We start from the raw sequence: 27,376 nt of genomic DNA on the forward strand, positions 1-27,376 counted from the left end.
ACTCATCCTAAATTACCACTCTTTTTTTAATTTTTAATGGAACTATGCAAAATCACCCCCCTGTATTAGGTCCAAAATAATTTTTACAGAAGACAGTGACAAAAAATTAAAATCCCACATTATTCCTGATATTTTATACATTACAGTAGTATCAGGGCTCTGGTTATGACTGGCAAATGCACAGAAAAACACTGTCCAATAGAGAGACACAAAATAATTTAGTCAGTCCTTGAATTCAAAGGGATCAGAGTAATTCTTAGAATGCAGATTGTTTAATGTTTACAAAATCAACACATCTGGTTCCTTCTTCTGCTGAGGTTCCTCCAAAAATTTTGTTCCTGTTTTTATTGAAATACTTAAGCACTCAAAAGAAACTGAGATATTCAAGAGAAACCCCCTTTCCTCACTAAGGTACACGGAATTTATTTCATTTAAGCCCTGCTTCAAACCATTATCTGAAAGTAGAAAATGCTAAATCATATTAGAGCCCCTGTTCAATAAAGGAACAAACTTTCTGGCTGTATCTAAAGGAAGAATGTTTGTCCCTGTATATATAAGTCTAGAAACATTTATTCCAAAAAAGAAGAAGATACAAGAAATTTAAAGACTCATTTTCCTATTTGTTCTAATTGTAAAATATGTTTCTTTTTTTTTTTTTTTGTGGAATAAATTCCTATACCTTAAAACTCTGCAGATAAGAGTTAAAATAAAGAAGTTCAATTCTCTACCAGAATGCATTTGCTCAAGTGTAAAGCTAACAAATGCTAAAATTTTTTGGCAACATGTCTGCATTTCTGAATCATTAGGTAGTCAAACTATTTTTTGATTTTGCTTGCATGATGCTGGATTAGAATAATCCATATAAATCAGTGGCTTTCCCTGCCTAGGAATACTGCGTTTACCCCCAGCCAGCTGATGGCAAAAGGAGGCATAAAAACGCAGGGAGGTTCAGCAAGATCCAGCAGAGCTGCCTTGGATGTGCAGCACTGGATTAGGATTGTTTACTCAGGGGACGAGCAAGGAGAATATAGTCAAAGTAAACACAACACACACAAGGCATGCCCAGCATTCCAGCCACGCTTTCCAGAGCAGGACGATGGGACGCTCTCCTAGGGAAAGCTCAAACATGGATTGCATGGGCTGTTCAGGAGAGCGGGGAGCCGCGCAACGCTGCGGAACCGGAGCGGGACAAAGGAGAACGGGCTGAGCTCGAGTCATGGATTTAATTCCCTGGAGACTTCCCTCGTGGAAACCCAAACATCCAGGCAAAAGTCCTCCAAGATGTTAAAGCACTTCTCCTACACTGATACAGGTCCTCATCTGAGAGCAGCAGGGCTGGGTGCCCAGCCAGGCCTGCTGAGCAGGGCTGCAGCTACTTCCAGCTCTTCCAAGTTGAGGCAGCAACAGTGGCAATATTATGGAATTATTTATACACTCACAGGCCTGTTTACTTCCCTTTTCAAATCATTCTGAGGCTGCTGGATGTAAAGGCTGTGATTAAGCAGCACTTTCTGCTTGATACTGTGTGAAAATATTCTTGATAGTTGTGGGTTCAGCCAGGCTACCAGGTGGGTTTTCCCATCAAGAGTCACCAACTCCCTTTCCCGTCACATTGTGGATCCCAGGGCTGGAGCCCCTCTGCTCTGGAGCTGGGCTGGGAGTGCTCACCTGGAGAAGAGAAGGATCCAGGGAGAGCTCAGAGCCCCTGCCAGGGCCTAAAGGGGCTCCAGGAGAGCTGGAGAAGGACTGGGGACAAGGGATGGAGTTCCCACTGCCAGAGGGCGGTGTTAGATGGGATACTGGGAAGGAATTCTTGGCTGGGAGGGTGGGGAGGGGCTGGGATGGAATTCCCAGAGAAGCTGTGGCTGCCCCTGGATCCCTGGAAGTGTCCAAGGCCAGGCTGGACGGGGCTTGGAGCACTCTGGGACAGTGGGAGGTGTCCCTGCCCATGGCAGGGGTGGAATGGGATGAGCTCTAAGCTCCCTCCCAACCCAAACCACGCCATGGTTCTCTGATCGGCTCCCCTCTGTCACGGCAAACAATTTCCACACACCCACGGGCCCCTGCTCCCCCAATTCCCCCAATTTTTATGACATCCCTGACTACCTCTGCACCAGCCCAGCCTCCAACTCTTCCCCAAACACCGGCTTTGCCTCCATCCCCTTCCCTCCCTGCTGCCATCCACATCCCCCCTTCACCGCTCCTGACCACCAACCCCTCTACCCAGCGTCTGCCTCTTCCTAACGTCTCACCACTCGCTTCCTTCCTCCTCCTGCCCCCGAGGCCTCTCCAGCAGCTTTCAGTTACAATCCCTTCCCTCCCGGAGAGCCAAACTCCCCTGTTCCCTACCGCTGAAAGCCACAGAGAACAGCAGGAAGAGTTATCCACAGGCTGCACCTTGCAGCTCCAGGGAACTCCCCTCTCCCGTGAAGCGGCTTCACCATCCTGTGCACAAAAATCAAAATATTTCTACCTAGTGATGCATCCCCTGAAGTCTGATGGACTTTTTTGTGGGGTTCCAAACGCACTGCCCCAAAAACACGCAGGGAAACGCCACCAAGTTGAGCACCAGACAATTGCCAGAGCAACTCAGAATTAGTAACTTCTCAGGAATGTCTACTGGGGCACAATAAAGTAGGTGAGTAAAGCAAAAGTAAACAACAGGAGAGTCCATGCAAATTGAGGACGGAATAATTACGGATTACACCGGACAGGATTAATGCAGAGATTAAAAAAACCCCAGTAATTATTTGTGGATTTTTGATGAACATCCAGGTTCATAGAACCTAATCCAAAAATCCCACCTGTCTGTGAAGACCTCTGAATAACCAACTCCAGGCCCTACAATGAGACATTAAATAAAAATCTCTATAAAGAGCTTTCTGTCAAGACAACAACTGGAAATACCTTAAAATACCTTCAATTTAAGGTTCACCATCAGCAATAATTAAGTTTACATTCACCACCATTACAGTGAACATTTTCCTCTATTACACATGCATTTGACTATCTACAAACTAAAAAGCATTTAATTTTTTCTATAATAGCTCAGAAGCATTCTAGACTTATATATATCATCAATAAATTCCACCCAAAGTATTATAATTATTTGCAATAATTGGCAAAAGCTGAATGTTAACACATTTTTACTGGTTTTTTTGAACGCAGTAACATTAAAAATGGGAATAATACTTCCAAATGTTCATCTATGGGATAAGTGTGTCTCAGGCTGTTGTATCAAATCCATAACATCAAAAAAACCTGAATAAACTTATTTTTATTTAGCATAGATCAATATTTGGAGAAAGCTGATCAATTCTTTTTGATTTTTTTTCTTTGAAAATGAAAAAAAATCTAACAACAGGCTCTACAAAGTTTATATATTCCTTCTCTGACAAAGCAACAGTTATTAGTCTGATAATTATTATTTAAGAAAAATTATGCTGCTCTTATACACGGGAATACCTTTTCTGGCATGTAAGTTCCTTCAACATAAAAATGAAAATTAAAAATACTGTCTTAATTTTCTGTTTATTTTTTAGTTCCAAGGACATGCTCCTAAGTTCTACCTCCCCATGTGCCTGCAGATCCTCAGCAGGACTCTTACCTCAGAGGACTTGAGTTACAAAAGATGACTAAAAACTGGTTCATAACTGTGAAGTTTTTGGGGAAAGCAGCACAGGGAAAAGCCCAGCAAACCCCAGAATCCTGGGAACAAAGCTCCAGGTGTAAGGTGATCCCTCAGGAATCCACAGAGCAGCTGATTAAGGAGCTGCCCAACTTTGGGGAGTATTACTTTGTTACAAGTTTTGTTCCCCAAGACCTTTGTGAAGTTACAACTCATGAAAAATTCAGATTTAGGGCTTGATCCAGCACCTAAGAAGTTGATAAATATTTTAACAGTGAAAACAGAATAGACCTTGGTTTATTTTCTTGAAGATTTCATACCTAGATTTTTAATAACAGAGTCTCAAGAGTAGAAACATTTGATAGATATTTCCAAAAATTAAAATCACCCACACCATAGTTTTTAACACCACAGTTTAATGCCTGAATTAACATATTTATCAAAGAAAAGTGGGATACAACAGCTACAAGACATCCTGAGAGTAACACAACTTCCAGCAAAGCCCCAGCAGCACTGCAATGTTAGAGCCAGGGCACCCTGCACAGATGGACAAGTCATTTTTAGAAATGAATCACGCTGCAAATGATTGGACTAATTTTAAAACAGAGGTGAGGAACCAATAGCCTCCAGCCCAGATATGGTTTGCTTCAGCTGGCCCACAGACATGGCCCTGCTTTATTACTTAATAACACCCAGGCTACTTCAAGGGGAACCATGTGCGTTTTAAAAGGCTCCAACAACTCACAGATTTTTAAGGACACGGTCCTTAAACGCAAACATCATTCCCAAGTTTCAAGTATTCCACAAAATTATTTGGTTTAGTTTTTAGTTCCTTTTATTGTCCACTAAATACAGCGTGTTCTTGCTGCCCTGAGCAGGTGGGATTTCACAGCCCTCAGCATTTAAATCACCTTAGCAGGGAAAAGCCAGCGGTGCTTCGAGTTTGGACAACAGGAGGGTTGTGGTAGAAGGATTTTGATACCTGCTCTGGTATCTAGATCTTATTTAGGACAAAACTTGCACTGAAAACCTCAAAGAGACACAGTCCCAAACACGGATCTCTGCCTTTTCCAGACTTCCCAAGTGCAAAGCAGTTCTGAACCTGAAAGGAACCAGCGAAAGGCATTTCTTGAGGGAATCGCAGGCCACTGCTTGGCTTTGATCCTTTCTGCAGCTCTTTGCAGCTCCCTGATTATGTTGATATTGAGGCAAGTGAAGGTTCAGCTGTAACTGAGGTTTGCCTGCCATAACCAGGGAGCTCCAATGCAATCAGCACAAACAAACCCTTCCACTGGATTTGAGCCTCCCAAACCCAGGAATCCCTACGGCAGCAACTCCTCTGCGACAAAATGTAGGAGGAAAAGTAGTTTTAAACAGCATCTTTAAAACCCAAACCTTTTCTAGCATAGTATGAACAGGGAAAACTCATGTTTTCTGAGGAAAATGACTAAGTTTCCAAAAGGGACTATTCCTTGAGAAACATGGGATGAGCAGAAACAAATAAAAAGCCAGAAAACTTTACAGTATTTCCCATTCCAGGCAGCCACGTTCAGGAACAAGACAGCACCACATTGCATCACCAGTCTAGGCCAACACATCCACCTCTGAAATCTGATCCAGGCCTCTTCCCCATAAAGATTACGAGGGAACAACGTATCCCTCTCCTGCCCCCAAGCCCCTAAAAAGACAAAAGGAAGTTCTGTTCTAAAAAAACCAGCTCACTACAGATTCCTGACCACTTTGTTTCTTGAATCAATGATCTCATTTGTTCACTTTTGCAGTGTTTTCTTCCAAAAATAGCAGATACTAAAAAAATTATTCTTATCTAGAGTTTGGATGAGAGGCTCCAGCAATTTTTTTTTTGTGCTTCTCTTCTACACACAGTCAAAATAAATAAAATCTATCTCCTTAAATGGACAGTGTACTTATATAAAAAAAATTAAACAGATGCATAAAGCTCCACTGCAACAGTCTTAAAAGTAAAATAATTAAATTAAAGAGATTAGGGACAAACAGTCAAAAATATAAGGCTATGTTTATTACTTTCAATGCTACAACTTCAGTCTTACCAAAACACATGAAATTTGTGCTCATTCTAGTGAGGCTAATCACATATATGTCTATATACATATATAAAAATATACATGAGGTGGACAGGTAAAAGCTTAAAGGATGAAGACAAACCCAAACGTTCCACGTATTTTCATCAAGTCTTTAATTTATCACAACAGATAATCCTAAATAGCATGTTGGCAATGATCTACCAGAGCTTAAAAACCAAGTCTAAAACTGGCCAAGTGAAACTGAATTTCCATGTTTTTCAACCATTAGGCAGCATGAACGGAAAAATCTGACTATCTGTATTTATGATATGTAGGCCCAGGTTCTATCTGGCCAAATTTTCTCCTAAGTTAGGCTGTGTTTGTTTCCTTTGGCAGTGGGGTACAAGGCAACATTATCTTATGCCTTCCTTGATCTAAACGTTGGGAATATCACCATTTGATCCAACAGGATTTGTTGTGCAAACAATTGACAACTGTTCTGCTTCCCTCACTTGGGAATTTTCCTGAGCGAGGCCACGCTACTGATGCTGCAAACGAAGGGCCCTCATATTTCAGATGCTATTTACATTTCAGATTACTCAGACACCAAAATAATTCTGCATTTAATGCCACTGAAAATGTGGACTAAGCAAAAATTATGACAATATATTTTTTTTTTATCCCAAGCTTCAATTTTACCTCATATCAGAATAATGAATTAATGTACTGCTTCTATAGGTTTTGGTTATCAGATATTGTGGCAGGATAAGAATTTTTAAAACATTGCTCGCTTACTTTAAAATATTTTCTGTAGAATAAAAATATATAAAATAAACAGCACATTGAATTTAACCAGAGTAATAAATGAAAGAATAAAGGTTTGCTTAGAAACATAAAAAAGAATTTTCAAGCATTTTACCATTTCATTTTTGAGCACATTTAAAGCTCCTGAAACAGAATATTTCAGAAAAAAACCCCTCAAACAAACAAGAATTGTATCTTGGGCATCTCCAGCTCCCTGTATTGCCCTCAGCTGCAGCCTAAGAACCAACAATTGAACCCACTCCAGGATTTGTTCCTTAGTCATTCCCATGGGAAGGATGGGAGGCAACAGAGATTTTGGGGCTGGGAACACCTGTCAGGCTGCAGATAAACCGAGATGACCAACTCATTTCACAAAGGTCTATGAATAGCCATGGCAGGGCTCTCACTGATTCCTGCTGCCCTGGGCCAGAGCAGAACAACAGCCTGGAGCTGAGGGGCTCACAATACGGATCCTGGGAGCCACATGGTCACTGGACCCTAAAGCAGCACTGAAAAGTCCAAATTATCTGGTTTTTACACTTCTTGTAGATGCTCATTTATATATTTATATATATGTGTATTTGAGTATGCAGCTAAACTCATTTGCATATGTACTCATACACTTTTTAACATTGTAATCCAAGTGATTCTGACAAATTTTACCTCGATTTGAAAACAGTACAAAGTCTGAACTCCTTTCTAGACAATTCATCAGAAAAATAGGTATTGCTATAATAAAGAACTTGGAATTCAAGAGAGGGAAGGAATCAGCACTTCTTAATTTCTCAACTGCTGCTTTTTGTTTTATTCCCTCTTCGTTTAGCTCCAGATACACAGAGAAGAATTAAAGCATCCTGAAAGCCATTTCCAATGCTTTTCCAAAATTTCATCCCTAATACAAGCCTTGGTTCCTGTGCAAGCCCATTTGAAACTGATCGAGCAGTACTATTCCACCTAATAGTTCCAAAAATAAATACAAAGAAAAGCCAATGAGAGCCTGTGGTTTCCAACGTTCAAGTAACTCTTTAAAAGAATAAGCAGGTCCTTAACGACATAAGAGCATTAAAAAGGAAATAAATGTATCCTGTATCTTTTAATTCTTGAAATCAACGGTAATTCTGATTTCCACTTCTACTGGGACAGAACAAGACCCAACACAGGGACAACCAAACAAAACTAAACCCTCAGATAACCCAACAAGCCTGAAAGAACAAACAGAATTCCCCACTTTTCCAAAGTTTTGACAGGATTTTTGCAAAAGAAGCTCAGCCACTTTCAAAATTTGTGTCCCTGGCCATGAACAGATGAGACTGTACTGCTTTGTGCACATGGCCTCTTAAGCCCATAGAAAGACACTGGGACATTAGTGGGGCTCCAGATGGGCACGAGGGGCCTCCCACCTGGCCTGCTGCTTTCCACAGGGAACATCCACAGGGAGTACTGGCTGCTGATCCAGAAATTAATGCTGGACTTACAGACTGTATTCCAGCCACTGATCTTCCACAGAGAACGAATAACCATGAGTAACAGTAGGAAAAAAAAAATAAATCTACTGACAAAGCAAATTAAATAACCCAGCTGAAACCCAAGGCATTCCATCTTGGAGAGGACTGTTACTGATGCCCGGATCTCCAGTGTTTTTTAACAAGGAGAAACACTGATCCCTCCACAGCCAGAGTACGAAGGGACTGCAAGTTGTACAAGAAAAGTTCAATTATTGAAGGTATTGCATCATAAAGATTCTCCTCAAACATCCGCCTCCCTAATCCAAATAGAAACCAACTCATTTGTCCACAAAGGAAGGAAGGTATGGCAGCAAACTCCACAGAAACATTATTAAAGTCAGGCCTAAACAGCATCTTCATGTTCAGCAGAGCCATGGCAAGTCCTTGCTAATTCCAAACTATCGGCCCTTAGAGCCCAGGAAGCCACTGACCCAGAATACAGGAAAATAATTATTAATTTTGTCCCCAAAGATAAAGAACTGGAGAATCCGCATAAAGTTTTCCTAAAAGCAATTAGCACCTGCAAATATCTTTATAATAGCAGCAAAAAGAGCTTAAGAACCCAAATAAAAGGAAACTGTGTTCCTTTTTAGTTACAGCTGTTCATAACTCACAATCTTTCCCAGCACAGGTTGAAAGATTCAATTCCTTCAGTTCTTGGAAGCTTGTGACAGCAGCCAGAAGCCCCAAATTAGCCTGAGACTCCTTTGTGCTAAGCCTGCAGAAATGCAGGAATTGCCACCCAGAATCCCAGTCCCACCAGTGCTTCCTTCTGAGGGCCCTTCCCACCCCAATCCCACCAAATCCACAGCTCTCCTTCCAGCACAGACTTGGCTGCAGGACTGGAGGCCTAGGGAAATGAAGGTTTATCAGTAATTTTATCTCTAGGTTTTAAAGTAAGAGAAGACCCTGAATTATTCTGCCCAGCTTCAGAATTCTGTTCAAAATCTGGGTATTTTACTGCACAACCATAATAAATCAAACCATAGCTGTTCTAAAGACTGAAACACAAAGAGATGGTTAAATCCCTGTAATAATTAATGTATCTCATCACTATAGGCCATGGAAGCTGGGAGCAGAGCTGCAGCTCTACATGCACAGGGAACGTAATCCTGCAGCCACTATAGGTTTCCATGTACAGAGGAAAGCAGATCCATGGGATCTCAGGTTGAGAAAAGAAGCACTGTCATGAAATAAAATAATAAACTGTGTCCTTTCCTCTTGGACAGGGCTTTTGCTGTCCAACTCCTACCTGCAGTAAACCAAAAGGAGAGTCACATGTTTAAATAATGGGTGTTTATACACAGATCTGCTGATTTTGGTGATTGTCACCAATGAGGTTATTCCCCCACATGTTTAAATTCAAAGTTATTACAAGCAAAAAGAAAACTAACAGCAAACTATTAGAAAGAACTACAGTTATGGCTGCTAGCTCCAATTCTCCATCACAACATTGTCAAGTATCAATCCAACTCTGGTTTTCTCCTATTCCTTCCACCCCATCAAATTACGGCTCTCGCAAACTCTTCCCAGCCTGATCCCAAAATTGCTGCTTCCCGCGAGACACGTGTGTACAAATCAGAAATGGGAGATACCCCAGCATGCCAGGAGAGCTCTTTCTTGTGGGCATCCTTCAGCATGAGGCAGAGATGACACACACTCTCTGCTGACCACCATTTAACTGGGATGCCCCTCTGGAAAACACACTCATGGCCTAGTCCATGGTTCTGCACTCAGTACTTAATAAACCAAAAATAATAAGCCCAAAATAAACCAAAGCACTCCAACTGTCTTTTGGAAATTACAGAGGACATAATTAAGCTCCAGAAATAAGCAGACAACAGCAATTTCAATATAAACATCCTACTTGTGTAGGGGGTAGGGGACTCTCTCATTTCAGCTTGGTGTTAATGCCCCAGCTCTTACTTCTGGATCCTTGCAAACATCTAGAAGGCTTCTCCCAACGTTTCCTCGAGTCCAGAATTTAGTTTGACATTTAAACCCATTACATTTTAACCTATTTCAGACGTTTTTACACATAACTTTCCTTTGAACCAGTAGAAAACATGATCAGGTCAGTCCACCAGCAGCACCTGACCAACACTGTGAGCAGGGATGGAGCCACTTGGCCTTCCCAGCAGAAAGCCATGGAAAAACACATCCCGACATATATATTTGAACAAACCATTGACCAAATATAGCCGGGCACCACCGATAACCAGGGGCTGCTACCAACCACATCCCAACCCTGCAAACACCAAGTCCAGCTCTTGGACTGTCTATCCCTGGAAGTTCAGCTCGGGAAAGGGTCTTTGTACAAGTGGTCTTTGTACCTTCAGCACCGCAGGGGTTTAATAACTCAAACAATAAGTCAAACAACGGCCTGGAACCTGGGGGGCAACGCCGGGGCTCCCTGTTATCCCAGGAAAACAACACTTTCGGGACTCGGCCGGGGCTCAGCACCCACCGCACCACCCCGAACTTTGCCCGGCGCCCCCGCCACCATCGCCCCCCTCCCCTCCCGCTCCGGAGGGGCCCAAAGGAGCATCCCCGGAGCATCCCCCGACAACAAAGCTGGGGCGGGGGGCGCCGGGAAGGGGCCTGAAGTGACAGGCGGTGCCCCCCCGGGGTAAACAGGGGGTAAACACGGGGTAAACAAACAACCCCCCCGCCCCGCCGCTCCCCCGCACTCACCTCAGGGCCCCCGGGCGCAGGGAGGAAGGCGGAGACGCACACAAAGGGTAATAAAGGGGGAGGAGGAGGAGGGAGCGGCGCTCCGCGGGGCCGCCCCCGAGGGACGGGGGGGGGTCTCGGTGTGTTTGGGGGGGATGTGGAAGAAACTCCCCGGCGGGGCTGCGGGGGGGCAGCGACTCGGGGCCCCCCGCCCCCGCCTCGGCGCGGCGCTGCTTCGTGTCCCTTCAGCGGCGCGAACAACCGGCCGTCCCGCCGCCGCCCCCCCCGCGCTCCTCCTCATCGCCGCCGCCGCTGTCGGGAAGGAGGAGGAGGAGGAGGAGGAGGAGGAGGAGGAGAAGGAGGAGGAGGAGGAGGAGGAGGAGGAGGAAGAGGAGGGGAGGCAGCAGCGGCGGCCGCCACCGCGCATGCGCCCCGGGGGAGCTCGGGAGGCCGCGGGGAGGAAGGGGGGGGAAACGGGGGGGGGGGGGGACGACGACTTCCCACAGCGCCGCGCGCGCCGCTCCCGGAAACGGATCCGGGAGAGGGAGGAAGGAAGTGGATGAGGGGGAGGAAGAGGGGGGGAAATGGACAGGGAGGAAGTGACGGGAGCGAGGAGAGGCGAGGAGGGGAGGGGAAAGGACGGGAAGGGAGGGGGAGTGCGCGGTGACGTGCGGGGGCGGTGCGCGCGGGGCCGATGGGAGCGCGCGTGCGGCGGGTCCCGCCCTCAGGTGAGGGAGGAGAGGCGGGAAAGCGCCGTGAGGGCAGAGCGGGCAGGTGAGGGGGGCGGGGGAAGCTCAGTCCGCCGCCTCCGCCGGGCGGGAGCTGCCGAGCAGCGGAGGATGCATCCTCCCGCCCGCCCTTCGTCTGCTCGGGCTCTGGCATCTCTCAGGGAGCCGCGGACGCAGCCTGTGAGGAGGGTAACGGGCGCTGGGGGTTCGGTTTCTGAGGGGATGAAGGGGGCCCTCCCCTCTGCCGGGGAGGGCTCTCGGGTGCCGGGGGTTCGCCGCTGCTCTGCGGGGGTGAAGCGAGGGCTGAGGGGAGCACGCGAGCGGCGGTGGCCGCCCTCGGGTGAGAGAGAAGAGGCGGGAAAACGTCGTGAGGGGAGGCGGGAGGCCGGATAGGTGAGGCGGACAGCAGGCCTCCAAGCCGTTTAGAGCCCCGCTATTTCCTCATGGGCCCGCTCAAGGTCCTCCCAAAACCCGCCCTCAGCGTAACCCCAGCCCCTCATGGACCCTCCCAAGCTCTTTGGGGCCTCCCTCGTCAGGGTGGTCGCAGGCTCTCCCAGCCACGAAAATCAGCCCACTCAGACCCCCACCCTCCCCATTCCCACAGCCCTTCCCCAACCCCCTCATGACCCCCCCCCCCCGTTCCCCCAATTCCTTATCAGAGCATTCATAGACCCTCCTAGCTCTCATAAATTCCCCTCCAGTCCCTCAGGACCACCCCCAAACCTTTCCCGTCTGGTCGGGACCACCCCCAAGTCCCCCTCAAGACCTGCAATTCCTGCCCGCATCCCCCTCAGAGCCTCCCTCAGGCCCTCTTGAATCCCCCTCAGAGCGTGTTCAAGCTTCTCAATCCCATCATGATTCCCCTCAAGGCCCCCCAATCCCTTCAAGTTCCCCCCAAACCCTCTCTGGATCTACTCACATCTTTTCAGAGAACCCCCAATCCCCTTAGGACCCCTTCAAGTCCCCTTCAGAGCCAGCTTATCCAGAGAGATGCTGTGGTTATTGTTATAAACTGCACATTATAAGCAAGGATGGCCAGTTATTCCTGGAAAAACCTAATTGTTGTGTCTTAATGTGTTCCTGTGTGCTTGTAGCTTGTTCCAGCTGCAGAAACATAAAGACATTATTTTAAACTTTCTAAACCATCCTAAAGCCAGTGCTGTTTAGGAGATGTGTGTAAACATGGGTTTAATGTAATCAGAAATAAATTTAAGATGCTTTCAGTGTTTTGGCTCTTTTTTACTAGGCAGGTAGACTGATGCATCTTTATTAGTTAAGAACAGATGTTCATTACAGTCCTTAAGAATGACCAACATCTAGTTTCTGGCTAGGATTGTTTGGAAAGCAATGTTATTGAATAAAACGTTTATCTTCTCTCCTTTAAAGATGAAACCTTCCACAATGAGCAAGCGTAAGTTGAAGGAGAGTAGTGCAGAAAGTGCTGAGTGCATTTCCCAGGTCAGTAATGTCTTTATTGATTACTTTCTTTTCAAGTTATGGAACTTTTGTAACTGTTCATGGCAACAGATTTGCATAAATCTGGTTTGATCTATTTAGGTTTTTGTCTTCCAGTTTGTAGGGTGAATCAGAACCCAGGTGACTTTTTTAGGAGCTGGACAGCAGCTGCCAAATCAGTTTTTAGTTAATTTGGTTTTTTTAAAACCTTTATTCTCCTGTTTCCCCAAAGTTGCTGGTTAAACTGGGTCAGTGATTTCTTATATTTTAATCTCCTCTAATTGCTTTTCCTCCTTTATATAATATTTATACAATATTCTGCCTCCTGCAACTTTATTCTCATTTTCAAGAGCTCTGTATCATTGATGACAGTAAAGATTTACGTATTACAGAATACTTGTAACACCACAAAAGTGCCTAATTTACTACTATTTTATTGCTGTAGTTAAATTATTGGCAAATTCTGGTGTTTGAAGCCCCCTACATTTTTCCTGTCCTGTGTTACATCCATAGGTGCAAACAATCTTTCGTGAAAGATTCTGTCACCACTGTGCAGCTGGAAAGCTGTTTGGGATGGAACAGCAGTACAGGTGAGTGAGCAGGCTCTAGGATTCAGCGATTTCTAATTTAACTACAGGTGTAAAATAATCTGGTGAAATCAGAATTTTCTGTTTCTCTGTTTTTCTAAATTATACAGGTTTAAATGACTTGCAGCCTAGTGCTTCTAAAAATTACTTGCCTCAGATTTTAAGAGTTTTTATACAACTGTTCCCTGCTGGTTTTGTCAGGCTCTGAGTTTTGGATTTCTTGTCCTTGTTTTGCATCTCTAATTCGTGAAGGACTTTTCTTTTTGAGACTGAAAGATACTTTCAGTGCATGTTGTAAGACCTTGTATAATGGCCTGGCCAAGCAAGAAGTTAAATTCTCTTGCTGTGAGATTTATTTTTACTTCAGCTTGTCTCCTGTTTGTTGGTAAACTTTGTTAGAAGTAAATCTTAAACCTTCTGTGCCAACATCCTGGGTTTTTTTGAAGTAGAGATCCATATTTAAAGCAAACCTACTTCTGGAGCCATCCAGATGTGGAGGTTAGAGTTAGGAAGAAGGGACTTCTTGGGACAGTAACGCTGTCCCAGTACTGGTCCTTTTACAGACGCAGGTCAAATTCTGCAAGTAACAAAGATGTATTTAAAGAACTTGTTTTAAACAATCAGTTTTTTGGTGAGTGGAATTGCCTGATGTGAGCACAAGTTTTCATTACGAAAGGGACAAAACCATTTATTAAAGCAGTGCACTAGGCATGCAGAGCACACATAGGCCTTTTATTGCTGTTGTGAGAAAATGTCTTTCTATTATGTCCGTTTTACAAAACAAGCCTCCCCTATTTATACTGGAATTCTGAAAAGCAGTTTACAGACTGTGTTCTGCTTAATGTGCCAGTGGTAGTGAATTATCCTGGAGGGGAAATACAATGAACTCCCGAGCTCTGATTTTTTCCTTCCCAAGATGTACCAGAGCTCTTGGCTGGAGCTGGCTCTCAAATAGTGAACAAACCCACATGTGTTGGCTACAGCTGTTCTGTAATCACTCACTCCTTCAGAAGCAATTGCATGATGCCAGTGTTCCATATTCCAAAAAGCACGTTAATGATGCGTGAGCATTTGGGAACTGGAGGTGTCAGTAGTTGCTGTAAGCGCTTTAAATGGTTTGAGGTGAGTGAGTCTATCTGCAGGTAATTTAGAGCTGGTGAGGTATAGTGGTAGCACAGAAAGCAATCTATTTTTTAAAGAAAGAAATAATTATTGAAGTCTGTCTTTTCATGGCAGTGAATTGCAGAACTTTATGAATTAGTGATGCTCTCAACTTCTGCATGTTTTAATATTTTAAAATATTTTAAGAGCTCTGATCACTGAGCCCTTTGTACTTTATTGTATTACATTTTGCATGCCTTGAGTGAGTGTTGGCTCTCAGAGCAAGCCAGAGTGGATCAAGTTTTATTTTTTGAATTTTCCCTGGTTTTGGGGAATGTTGACAGCTTTGAGGTTTTCAGCCTATTTCTGTTTTCAACAGACATTTGCTGGAGCTGCTGAGAAGAACCACAGTGCATGGAGAGAGTAATTCCGCCCTCATTATTGGACCCCGGGGATCTGGGAAAACTGCGGTAGGAACAGCTCTTGGAACTTTGTCCGGGGTGCAACAGAACCTCACTGCAGTCCTGGGAGCTTTTGCAGCTACATGTTCATGTCTGCCTGGTTTTACAGAGAGAATTGCTAATGGTTTGCATGTGAATTCAAAACATTCTAGGACTTTGTGTGGGCTAATTCTGTTCAGGAACAGCATGGAGAAATCTGTTCCTAACACTTGTCTTTGCAATTAAAGCCATGTTCTGATTACTCTTTCATTAACCTGTTATTGGGCCCTCACTGTCAAAATGATGAAAAGGCATCCAAATCTCTAAAAGGAGCAGTCTAAGGGGTAGGTTTCTCCATAGCTGTGTGTATGCAGGGAATGGTCAGGTATCTTAATCCTGAAGGAATATTGTTCCCTACAGAACATTGTTTGGTGGTTATGGTTTATAAGTGTAGGTTTGTGTTTTAAGGGAATTCCCCTTAGCTGAGATGCATGAAGGGATGACCTCTAACTTAAGTGTTTAATTCTTCAACATTATTCAAACACTCAAGTCTTTAATGTTTACATTAAATGATGTGATGAAAATTTGTTGTCCTTTAAGCCAGAATATAAGTTAGCAAATCACATCTGCAAAATGAATTATTTCCTTATTATACATCAAGTGAAAGATGCTGGAGTCAAGAAAATCATGTGTGTGTATACTTATGTATTTATACATTCACATAGGTGGGAGCTACAAATCCTCATCTGAGGAAGCCAAAGCAAATAGTAGCTTTTTAATTTTTTATATTTAACATTTCCACTATTTATAGATATTTTAATACAAGTTCCTTATGACTTTTGCAGTAAGAAGTTCTTGATGGACTGTAAATTTGGGACCCCTAAATTTTATAAGCAGCAGTTGATTGATCATGTGCAGTTTAATTTTGTCTTCCAGAAGGAAAGAATAAGCAGAGTTTCTTTTAAGATTTAATGCAAAGAGTTTCTTTCTACAGCATCCAAAGAAGCCATGAAGCTGAATATGGCACCAGCTCAAGAGCAAAATCCTCTCACATCTCAAATTCATAAAGCTTTTTGATTAAGGCAAAAGCCCCAGATATTACCCTAAAAAATGAGGGACTGAAATACCAGAGTTATTTTTCTTTCCTTCCCAGTTCAGCAGAATGAACAAATGTAATTGTCACAGTCATGCTGGTGAATGCAAAGTTGTCATTTTAGTATTTTACTCTGGAATTTACTCAAACATATTACCTAAAGAAACCTCACACACTGTTTCCTATCCTGTAATGTCTGTAATTACACTTTCCTTGCTGTTAAAATGTTAATCTTCTCAAAAAATTCTGTATTTTTTCTTTCCTAGTTATTAAATCATGTCTTAAAAGATCTCAGGGAAATGGAACAAGTTACAGAGAACCTCCTGGAAGTCCATCTGAATGGCAAGTAAACCATCATTGATCCAGTGTTCTGTTCTATTCAGTTCTGTATTTTGTATGTACTGAATAACAGCTTTGGTTTCAGCAGTTTGGCCCAGCCTAAATTATGGATGTGTTTGTCTGTGAGCTCCAAAATGCCTCTCTTTGTATTTCTTTGTATGGAGGGAACTTCTGTGCTCTTAGTGACAGAATTAAGTAACTTATGAGGTAACAGAAAACTCCTGTCCAGTCTGATTTTTAGAAAGGCAAAGCTTTGTAAGGCTGGAAAGAGAGAGAAGCTGCTGGTTAAGTCTCTAGTGGGAATGAACTGCTAGTTCTTCATGAAAAATCCTTTTCTTTCAGGACTTCTGCAGACAAATGATAAAGTGGCCCTGAAGGAGATCACCAGGCAGCTGCAACTGGAAAATGTGGTTGGGGACAAAGTTTTTGTGAGTAACTTCACTTACCCCTTTAAAACCCTTTCCTGGGAACCTGGCGTTGTGGGATGGAGCTTGTTGGGAATGAATGGGCTGTGGCTGCCAGCAGTTCTGCACAAGTGCTGAGGTTACCTCTGCTGGTTGAGCAATATTAATGCATCCTCATTATTTTTTAAAAATACATCACCTTGTGCCTTACTGAAGGAGGAAAAAAGGGAAGTCTCTCAAAAAGTCCCTAAATAAAACAAACTTAAGTATTCCAAAGAAACTTTGTTCAGAGGGGTGGGGAATTTGGAAATGTTTTTAACATTTCAAAACAAAGAATTAGCAAGTTAACCAACCAAAAAGCAGGACCTTTACTATATTTCCAACCTTTTTTGGTTCTAGGAAGTCTATCCAGGCTTCCTAGAGCTCTCATTTTCCATGGAATTTCTGTTAAAATATTTGCTGCTATTGCCCTTTTGCCACAGATAAACTGGTTTACATTAGTACTGAAGACAGTCGTAAAGAGAGTGACCAAAGTGCTTGAGAATAAATTTCCCTCATTTTCTGTAACTCACGTTCAAGGGGTAAACTTGCTTTTCTGCTCCCTTTGATAGGGCTTGTGGTCTTCAGTTAATTATTTCTCATCTCACACCCGGAGTGCTGCAGAGTGGGAGAGTTTGTGTAACTGGAGCAGGCTGGTCACAGCCAATCAGTGTTTTCTGTCAGGAGTGATTGATGCTTCCATCTGTTTAATAAAGTTGCTAATTAAACCCTGAATCCTGCTCCTTCTCAGTGGAACATGTTAGGTAGCACTTTTTCCCTGTGTGTAGCTGGAAAATGAGGATGCAACAGTTATTTAAGGAAAGATAGAGCCTGCTTGTGAATTTAGCTTATTGCAGGCATTCTCCTGATCACTAATTTTTGCCTGCCTTAGGCAGTTTGGGGATTTCAGACTGGAAAAAAGTGGATGAATGTAGAGTTATCCATCTTGTCCTGAGGAGTTTGTGATTATACAGCATGAAGTAACATTGTACATTTTTGAAAGCATGGTTTTGGAAGGAGATGGCCTTCATTGCATGTCTGCATTTGCTGTAGTTAAACAATTCTGAGAATGACACTGCAAATCTATTCTGAAATTTATTTATTCTCTGTCTAGGGCAGTTTTGCTGAAAACCTTGCCTTCCTCCTTGAAGCTTTGAGGAAAGGTAAACACTAAAAACCCCTGTTCTGAAACTCTGGGTCACTTGACTGAAAAGTGGAGTTTTTTCTTCTACTTTACAGGTGGAATGAAGAAACTTAGCCCAAGAATGTGTCATGATTACAAAATAATACAAAAAGTAGTCAATACTGAACAAATACACACCTGATGTAACTGATGCTGTAAAGGCTTGCGTGTGATGTCCGCTGTGAAGGACAGATTCTCTTACCAGACTGATGCTCTTAAAAATACTGGTTTTAAAAAAAATTGGCCAGAGAAGTCTGTGTTCCTTGTAGCCAGAAATGCTGCTTGGCAGAACGCTACAAAACCTTCCCAGTTTTTCAGTGTTATTTTTCTTTTTGCTGTTTCTAGTTTTGGGAAAGGAGGGCTTAGTAAAAAGCTAAAGGAAAATCTGTGAATTTTTAACCCCATAATTAATGAAAGTTGTAGCAATGGAAGTCTAATCCTGGAGCTGCCCTGCTAACTCTCCAAATTTCTCTCAGGAAACCGAACCAGCAGCTGCCCAATCTTGTTTGTACTGGATGAATTTGATTTGTTTGTCCACCACAAGAATCAGACCCTGCTCTACAACCTCTTTGACATCTCCCAGTCTGCACAGACCCCAGTGACAGTTATTGGGCTCACCTGTAGGCAGGTAAGAAATGGCATTTCCTCATGTTTTTAGCTGTTTTAAAGTGACTTGTCTTAGTGGGAATGTCTTCTCCTCTCTTAGAACCATACTTAATTTCCTAAGAGCTGTTCTCAATTCTCTATTTTTCTAACTTTTGAATTGGGAAGGGGGATGTAAAAAAATAATAACTTGTGCTGAGAGCAAACTTAAGAGTGCTCAGAGCTTTCAGCTTTACTGCTAAAGGAGCAAACCCAACATTTCTAAGGACAAACATTCCATAGTAGACTGTTGTTCTCTCTTTGGAGGAGCTCCTGAATTTCTTGCTCAGCAGTTGGCAAGGACAGAGTTACACTGTGTTTAAATCTCTGTTCTGAGGACAAAGGCTTTTTTTTAAGTAACCACTTCAGTAGGGCACTTTTGCTCTAAAATGGGTTTAGGATCCCTGTCAGTTTCCTATGATTTTACACTGTCATGGTACTGAATTGTGGGCAGGCTGTGTGCACGGTGAAATAATTCCTGTGGAACACCATGGAAACTCGATAAAACTGATACTGTTTTCACAATAAACTGTTGGTGCTGAAGTTAATTGGGTTATAACAGGAAGAAGAATAATTAAAATCTCTTATCAAAGCCTGAATCTGGGTTTGACTGGGATTAGGTGATACCCAGCAGGGCAAGTTTCTGGCAATAGAAAAGTTAATTGTTGATTTAATAAATTACAGTCTTTTCTTTTGCATCATCACTGTCCTGAGTCTGAGCTCCTCAACCATTATTTAGAACCCTTTATCCCCTTTTGAGTGTAATTAAGGAAGTGTTTCCAGAGCTGACAGCTGTTGTTTCTGAGGGTTTTTTTTAGTTCTTAAGTATTTTTTGGGATTTTTAAGTTGTGTTCTTTCAGGCTGACAAAAAGCACGTGGCCTGTCAGGTCCGGTGTGACCACACAACAACTTGTCCAGAGCCCTGATAGGCTGCAAGGTTTGATTCAGGCTTAAGTAGCTGAAATATTTCCATAATCTATGGAGAAATTTTGCTGGGTTTCCTAGCAACAAATGATCCTGTGTGATGTGGTGCATCACGTGGGCTGGGATGGTTGCTAGCATTGCAAGGCACATCAATTAAAATAATCAGCAAAGGGCTTGTTAGAACATTTAACTTATGTTACAACATTTTAAGCCTGAGAATTTAATAATTCTTTCTTTTTTCAGCACACTTTACTTCAGTGATTTGTCTGTAGTAAAGAAAACACCAAATTCATCTACTTTTTTAATTACTGTTTTTCCTTTTTTTTTTTTCCCATCAAGGATATCCTGGAGCTCTTGGAGAAAAGAGTAAAGTCAAGGTTCTCTCACAGACAGATATATTTGACGAATTCCTTTGATTTTAAACAATATATTAAGATATTTCAGAAACAGCTTTCTCTTCCTGCTGAATTTCCTGATGAGTCTTTTGCACAAAAATGGAATAATAATGTTCAGGTAATTAAAGCATCTTATACCTAATTTTAGTTAAAAATTCTAAAGTGAAAGCAGTGTAAAGCTGCTTTACTTTATACACATATCCTTTACCAGTAAAAGTGGGAAGCTTTTACCTAAGATTGGCATTTCCTTTCACTGTCTGAGTGTGATATGGAATAAATTAAATTATGATAGAGAATCTTTGCTTATTGAAGTCTGGAGGTGAAATTGTCACAGGAAAGACCAGCAAGTTGAGGTTAGACATGAAAATTGTATTGTCAAGTGTAAGCTGAGCTCTTTAAAAAAATTATTAAACTGTCATTTTTCCAGGTGAGTATGAAATGATTAAAAGTGAGTATGAGATGGTTAAAATATCACTTTATTGTTTCTTGTAGCATCTCTCAGAGGATAAAACAGTGCAGGACGTGCTGCAGAACCTTTTCCACCACACCAAAGACCTGCGCTCGCTGCATTTGCTCCTGGTGTGTATTGGGGTATTTATGAAACACCTCCTTGGTTTGCAGTAATTAATGAACAGCTCTTGTGCTTTTCAGGCCATTTAGCTGAGCTTTGCCCGAAACATCATTTTACTGAGCTTTTGCCAGTGCTGGTTCCTTGCTGGCTTTATCACCCTGTGCTGTGTTAGTGAGTGTGGGGAGCTCCAGTTTCTGAAGTGGTTACCCTGTGAGGATGGACTGTTCAATTCAGATGGGGCTGAGCTCATGCTATTTATCTTTCTCCAAGCCTTTCTATCTATAAAACAAAACTGTAGGTGAAACACTTTGAAACTGTTTTTTCCTTTCTGAGATTCTTTCTGGTTTCTATTGAATCCTGAAATCTGCCCATATTGAAACCTACTTTTTCTACTCTTAAGTTGACATGGGAGCTGCAGCGCTCTTGGTCTTTTTTAGATTTTACCCTGCCTCCCTGAATCCTGTTTTTGAACACAGCTCATATAAATACACTGACACTTTTACAGAGGATTACACTTGTTTACCCATCCTAAAATACCCCTGTGCTTGTGTGGGTGTGAAAAGCCCCCTGACTGTACCTGCCCCTGGGCTGTTGTGCCAGCCCCCAGAGCTGTAACCTGCTCTGGGTGGGCTGTGCTGGCCTCCAGGGCAGACAGCTCTGTCCAGCAGTGTTCAGAGCCACCCTGAGAACCAGAGCAGAGAAGTTCCAAAGTGCAGAGCCCTCTGCTTGGTGCTGCTCTGGTTACAAGATTGCAGATTATTCCTAGTGCAGGGCACTGAAATCTGTTCCTGTGGCTGCAGTGGAGGCCAGGAAAGGAGCTGATGGCAGCTAACAGCCTCCCTGAGAGCAGGTCAGAGCTGAGGCTCAACCTTCCCATTGTTTTCTGCAGCATGTGCTGAATTTTTCCTTTGGAAGAAGTCATCTTTCCACGAAAAGCGTGTAATACAGATTCTGGCAGGGATGGGTGAGGCGTTCCTGGACAAACTGTGGAGAGGAGAAGGCTTAAAGGGGCTCCAGGAGAGCTGGAGAGGGACTGGGGACAAGGCATGGAGGGACAGGACACAGGGAATGGCTTCCCACTGCCAGAGGGCAGGGCTGGATGGGAGATTGGGAAGGAATTCTATGAGGGTGGGCAGGCCCTGGCACAGGGTGCCCAGAGCAGCTGTGGCTGCCCCTGGATCCCTGGCAGTGCCCAAGGCCAGGTTGGATGGGGCTTGGAGCACTCTGGGACAGTGGGAGGTGTCCCTGGGTACAAAAGCAGGTGCAAACGAGCTGTAAGTCATTCCTACAGCAGCCTCTGAGGTGCTGATCCATGGACATGGATATGAACAGGTTCATGAGGATTTATCTCCTGGAATCAGGAGGCTTTGAAGTTTTAAGCCTGGAAAACCTTCCTGGCTAAATGCCATTGAAGTGCCAGCTATTTGCAAGGTTTTCAGTATGAACCTACTGTGTGTGGAGGGTTTATCCATGAATGTTTCCAGCAGGTGACTCTGGGGGAATTGTGTTCCTGTGCATTCCAAGCAGGAATTGTGTGGTGGTTGGGAATGGAGTGAGCACTGTGTCCTGCTCTGTTGCAGATGCTGGCTGTCAGTGCCGTGACTGTGCACCACCCCCTGCTCACACCTGCAGACCTGCAGGAGGCCAGCAGGCAGCACAGGACCGACTCCAAGGCAAACATTGTCCATGGTAAAGCTCAGCTTCTCCCCAAAATTGTTCCTAGATGCAAAGGAAGTGTCAAGTCCCTCCCTGGAATTCTCCTGGTGTAAGAGACGCTGTGTAGGGAGTGTTCCCCATGGGGATGAGCTGCACAGGGATTGCCTGTGCCCATGGAGTCAGCTCTGAGCTCACACATGGCTGTGGATACAACAGTGCCAGCTCAGCTACTTACAGGTCTTGCTTTTTGGTGGGAACAGCCCATTGCTGATCATTTCTGCTTCAAATACAAGGCAAACAAATGTTCTCGTATCAAGCCTCTCCAATTCTGGAATTTCTTTACATAATAAAGATACAGAACACCAATGGGTGAGGCCCAGAGCATATACAAATAGAGGAATAAACAGAGTGGGTGAACTGCCTGTGTTTCTGATGTGCTCAAGGGAAGTACTTGGGATTCTTGTCTTTCCCTCCAGGTTTGTCTGTCCTGGAAATCTGCCTCATCATAGCCATGAAACACCTGAATGATGTCTATGATGGAGAACCATTCAACTTCCAGATGGTTTACAATGGTGAGAGCAATGCCTGAGCTTCACAAACCCTACACCACTCACTTCCTCCTAACTGCCCCTTTTCTTTTCCTCCGACTGACACAGAATTCCAGAAGTTCATCCAGAGGAAGGCACATTCTATGTACAACTTTGAGAAGCCAGTTGTCATGAAGGTGAGCCTGAAATGCATTTTTTTTTTTTAATTGTAAAATATTTAGGTTTTATTTTCCAGAGCACAGATTGGGGTGGTCAAACGCAGCCCTAGAAGGGAGCGATGTTTTGGGGCAGGAATGCCCTTCCCTTCCACTCCCTCTTTTCCTGTTTTTAGGCCTTTGAACACTTACTGCAGCTGGAGCTGGTGAAGCCCCTGGAGCGGCCGTCAGTGCGGGCGCAGCGGGAATATCTCCTGATGAAGCTGCTGCTGGACAGCAGCCAGATCATGGATGCCCTGCAGGTGTACCCCAACTGCCCCACAGACGTGAAGCAGTGGGCAGCCTCCTCCCTCAGCTGGCTCTGAGTCCTGCCCCTGCTCCATCACAACTTCTGGAATGCTGTGAGCTCCAGAAGAGGGAATGTTCACCCACAGGAAGGTGCTCAGAACAATAAATTTTTGGAAGCAGCTTTCTTTGCTGATCCATTTGGGATTTTCTAAGGAGAACTGTGCTGCTGTTCCCTTCCAGCAGCCAGAAATGTGCCTCATCACACCCCCAGGAGCTTTAGCTCAGCTCTGTGCCAGCTCCTTCCCTCACACACAGTTCCCACTTGGAGAAATCCACGCTCTGGAGTTTCTCCCTGTGGCTGAGTGCTCTGGATCGTGGCTCAGGCCACGCTGCCCTGCTGCCTCCCTTCTGCAGCACAGCCCCATCAGGTCAAAGCTCACACTGCACTTTTCCTTCTCAAATCTGACATGGAAAATTTACTCAATTAAATCTTTAATCACAACTGAATTTACTTCATTAAATGTTTAATCCCAACAGGCTTCAGCTGCAAGGGCTATTTTGTGCCAAGTACAAGGTAACATCTTTCCATACCCGCTTTTTTGTAACAAAACTTGGGAGTTTGGCTCAAGAACTGCTCTAGGAACGGCCCCATGTGTTTAAAGTAAGTTTCCAAAGAAGCATTTGCAAGTCAGAGTAGTCACATTTTTTATTTTCCCGCTGGGGAAGAGGGCAGAGTATACATTTGTATTTGTACAATATTTAACAATCACTTTATTGAGGGCGAGGGGGGGTTGGTTGGTTTTTTGGCACTTGCAGAAAAGCAGCAAGTGCCTTTTGACAGTAGTACAACAACCTGTGCCCAAAACACTGACAAATACAAAGAGGAAAGTTAAAGTAATCGCTCACCAAACTCGAGAGGTAACAAAGAGGAGATGGACTGAAAAAAAACCAAAACTGAGGGAGAAAGCAAAGCAGTCCTGCTGGTTGAGTATCTGAGGTAACAGATGTTCCATCAAGGATGCTACTGGAGTCGTTTTGCCCAGGGATGTGTATTGCAGCTTCCGGTGTTTTGTACCAAGTGTTCCTGATAAACAGAAATGTCTTTAAAAAGGTTAAAAAAGCTGGAAAAGAGGAGAGGGGGTGACCTGACTGATTGTGTCGATGCTGATGGGAGCGGGACAGGTCTCAGCACTGATTACACTGGAGACTGGAGAACTACACCCCTGTGGGTTCTGGGTGATTTCCATGTTCATGGGGCAGGTTGGGAATACCCCAGGAGTGGCAGCACTGGCTCAACCCCTCCAGCAGCTCTGAGGATGCGGGACAGGAACTTCTCACCCTCTCACACATAAAAATCACACCTGGTGAGGCCAGGCAGGGGCTCACACACCAGTCCAGGGCCATCCTTGGGCTGGGAGCTCACAGCTGCTGCCCCTCAGGAGCTCAGGACAGGAAGGGCCAATGGGCACTGCCAGAACAATGCCAAAATCATCCCTAGCACCATGTTCCCTGGATCCTGCCCTTGCTGCTCCAGCAGCTCAACTCCCTGAATGCTCTGAAGTGAAACAGGAATTCATTCCCAAGGCCCTGGGGGCACAGCTGGAGCAGAGCAGCTCGGGGAGACCATTCTGACCGCTTAAAAAGCATTGGGAAGGAGCAGCCTTTTCTCAGTGACGCTACATGATGCTGGTAAATCCCAGGAAGCTGGGAGTGGAACAGGAACTGAGCAGGGATATCCCAAAGGTAGGAGCCAGCCCTGAGCCCGTGGCAGCTCCGTGGGAAGGGTCACACACAGGAGGGACTTGGATACAGCTTCAGTTTTGGCATCAGATTTCCAACAGCACAGAATGAAACCATCCCTTGGCTCTGTTTTTGCCAGGGAAGGGTTAAAAGCCCTAAGGTGTCTGAGGAGAAGGACTGGGTTGGGATTGGTTCAGAATTCCACAGCTCCGGTCCTGTCCTGCTGTGTGGAGTTTAATTAAAAGTGGAGCAAAAATGGAAGCCAAAGGGAAGTGTCTGGCCAAGAGGACCCCACAAACTGGATTTCTTCCCCATTCCAACAGCCCCTTGCAGCAGGATCCTCAGGCACAGCCGTGACCAGCAGTGCCACAGCCCTGGGTGGAACATCAGCCCTTCCTCCCTCCCTGCCCAGAGCCGGCCTGGCTCTGCTTTATCCATCACATGCCACTGTTCCCAGGGATGAAGTTCACAGATGCAGGTTCCAGCCAGCCTTCAGCGAGCTCCCGCCTGCTGCTTTGCAGAGACACTGCATGTGGACACATGGAGACAAGGACACACAGCACACCACGGGCCGCTGCTGCCTCTGCGCTCCAGGGGCTTACAACATTTATTTTCCTCGGAATTTGGCCTGAAGGATCCAATCAGTGTAGTGAGACAGGATTTGGGAGAAGCACTTTGGCACCCAGCTACCAGTCACTGTAATTCCAGCATAAGGCTCGACATCCTGAACCCCAGTCTTGGAGTTGTGAAGCCATTTTCATGTTTTTCCTTGTTTTTTGTGAGTCTGTGCTCTGGACACTGATATTCCTTTCGTTACCTCGGAATGGTCATTGCATATTGTGAGCAGAACTAGGTTATCCCTGAAATTTGTAACATTTAGGATCTGGAATCTGTGGCTAGAACTTTGTGTGTGACTCCAGGCTCAACCTGTGGCTCACAGGGAGTGAGCTGCACTCCCCTCCGATGGCACCAAGCTTTGAGTGGAGGGAAGTTGCAAATCTCCAAGCAGAGGGTGAGGAGTTGGGGGAACTGAGCTTCCTGAGGTGATCCTGAAACAGTGACACAGCCCCCACTGCCTGGCGGGACAGGGAACACGCGGCGACCTCGGCACAAACATAAATAGGAAAAAGACTCTTTTTCAAAAAAACAACAAGAATTCAGAGCTTTCCAGTGTCACAGCTCAGAGGAAATTAAAAAAAAAAATTAAAAAAAAAAAAAAGTCATGCTTAAGGTTTCAAATATTCCTCAGACACAGCAAACCTAAATAGTATTCAGTTAAATAAATGGATGAGATACTCTGGGAAACAGAGGGAAAAGCTTTCAACTAAAAGAGGAAGGAAAATTTTCTTTCAATAAACAGCACTTTTTCTTTTTTATACACAACAAGCGAGTACAAGAAAAGGCTAAAAACACGGCTCTAGGAATGGCCACTTCCTGGGGGCATGAAGCTTTCCCCTTCTTAAATAACACAGGGAATTGGGAATACATCATTTACAAAACACGGAGCAGTTTATTATTCCAATTAGTGTTGTCAGTCATAATTTAGTGAGGTGGAACTGAGGTATACCTGGTTGAGGGAGGTTAAGTAATACTTGGAAGCCTCTTTGCTCTATCCCATTGATTACTCTTGTTTCTGTACACGGAACAGCAGCACACGGAACATTCACAAGCTGTGTCGTAGTCGCATTACAATAGTCATTTTATAAACAACAACGAATGCAATAAAAACAAGTTACCCTTTTTTTTTTGTTGTTTTTAAATCTGAAATGAAATGTTTTTGATTTAAAAAAAATAACAGTAGTTCATTTAAAGGAATTAGTCTCTTCTGACAGGGATTAAGAAATCGGATGTCAGTGTTTAAAACGCTCATTAGCCCATTCAGGTCCGGATTCTTCATTGTAAGTTCCTTATCAGCACGTGAGGGGTTCTCAGTCACGTCCTTCAGGTGTAAGCAGGGAATGCAGAAAGTCTCATGGATCCACGCTGGGAAGGAGGAGGAGGGGGAAAACAAAGGATAAACACCTCTTGGTGATGTTCCAGAGAGACTTACCATCCGTTCTTCCCACCCAGAACAGCAGTGACGCCAGCAGTCCGTGCGCTGTAGCAGCTCCAGTGAAGAGTCCTGTGGTCACTTCCATGACCAGTGCAACTATCATAGACTGGATTCTTTGGGAGGAAAGTCAACGTTTGTCACCATTGTGACCACAGTCACAATGTCCTCTGTTGTTATAATGTTAGTGAGTTTTTGCATCTGGATGATCCTCTCCTCCACACAGCCCGCGGACAGCCGGGCCTCGGCGTCGTGATCCCAGCACTCCTCGATGGTCTCGCACAGCATCGCCATTCCCTGCGGAAAACCAGGCCAGGGAAAACCGTCACACACCCACAGGTACAGAGGGGGGCCCCAGATAAAAAATGGTGTTTTAAGGGACACCT

At 44.3% G+C, this 27,376-nt stretch overlaps 3 protein-coding genes across 8 annotated transcripts in view; 1 reads left to right on the forward strand and 2 right to left on the reverse strand.

Annotated features, from left to right (window-relative positions):
• The window catches only part of MBD5 (methyl-CpG binding domain protein 5), a 109,244-nt gene extending 98,261 nt beyond the window's left edge, over positions 1–10,983 (reverse strand). For all 3 annotated transcript variants that reach the window (XM_039554736.1, XM_039554734.1, XM_039554735.1), the window contains exon 1: positions 10,674–10,983. The gene's annotated coding sequence lies outside the window, so the exon portion shown is untranslated. The remainder of the gene's footprint in view (positions 1–10,673) is intronic.
• Positions 10,984–11,330: 347 nt separating this feature from the next.
• Positions 11,331–24,332, forward strand: ORC4 (origin recognition complex subunit 4). 3 transcript variants are annotated; one of them, XM_039554687.1, is made up of 14 exons: positions 11,331–11,380; positions 12,767–12,838; positions 13,349–13,425; positions 14,903–14,993; positions 16,323–16,398; positions 16,738–16,823; positions 17,953–18,001; positions 18,498–18,649; positions 19,927–20,100; positions 20,475–20,561; positions 22,134–22,242; positions 22,686–22,781; positions 22,866–22,933; positions 23,089–24,332. In XM_039554687.1, the coding sequence occupies exons 2-14, from the start codon at positions 12,767–12,769 to the stop codon at positions 23,275–23,277; spliced, it is 1,326 nt and encodes a 441-aa protein (XP_039410621.1). In that variant the 5' UTR covers positions 11,331–11,380; the 3' UTR covers positions 23,278–24,332. The 3 variants fall into 3 exon arrangements, with proteins under 3 accessions (XP_039410621.1, XP_039410619.1, XP_039410620.1); XM_039554685.1 differs by lacking the exon at positions 11,331–11,380 and adding an exon at positions 11,390–11,569; XM_039554686.1 differs by lacking the exon at positions 11,331–11,380 and adding an exon at positions 11,390–11,560.
• ACVR2A (activin A receptor type 2A) overlaps positions 23,881–27,376 on the reverse strand; it is a 50,494-nt gene continuing 46,998 nt past the window's right edge. For both annotated transcript variants that reach the window (XM_010407186.3, XM_010407184.3), the window contains one exon: positions 23,881–27,287. In XM_010407186.3, the coding sequence (XP_010405488.1) occupies positions 27,093–27,287 (195 nt within the window). In that variant the 3' untranslated portion in view covers positions 23,881–27,092. The remainder of the gene's footprint in view (positions 27,288–27,376) is intronic.

This window comes from Corvus cornix, chromosome 7 (genome assembly GCF_000738735.6).
Source record: "Corvus cornix cornix isolate S_Up_H32 chromosome 7, ASM73873v5, whole genome shotgun sequence".
NCBI lineage: Eukaryota > Metazoa > Chordata > Aves > Passeriformes > Corvidae > Corvus > Corvus cornix.

Excerpts from the sequence above, each read along its gene's own strand:
- ORC4 (XM_039554685.1), top strand. The coding sequence starts at position 11,492 with ATGCATCCTCCCGCCCGCCCTTCGTCTGCTCGGGCTCTGGCATCTCTC. Across the intron at positions 12,839-13,348 it reads GTGCTGAGTGCATTTCCCAG|GTGCAAACAATCTTTCGTGA; the intron begins GTCAGTAATGTC and ends TTACATCCATAG. Across the intron at positions 22,934-23,088 it reads AGAAGCCAGTTGTCATGAAG|GCCTTTGAACACTTACTGCA; the intron begins GTGAGCCTGAAA and ends TCCTGTTTTTAG.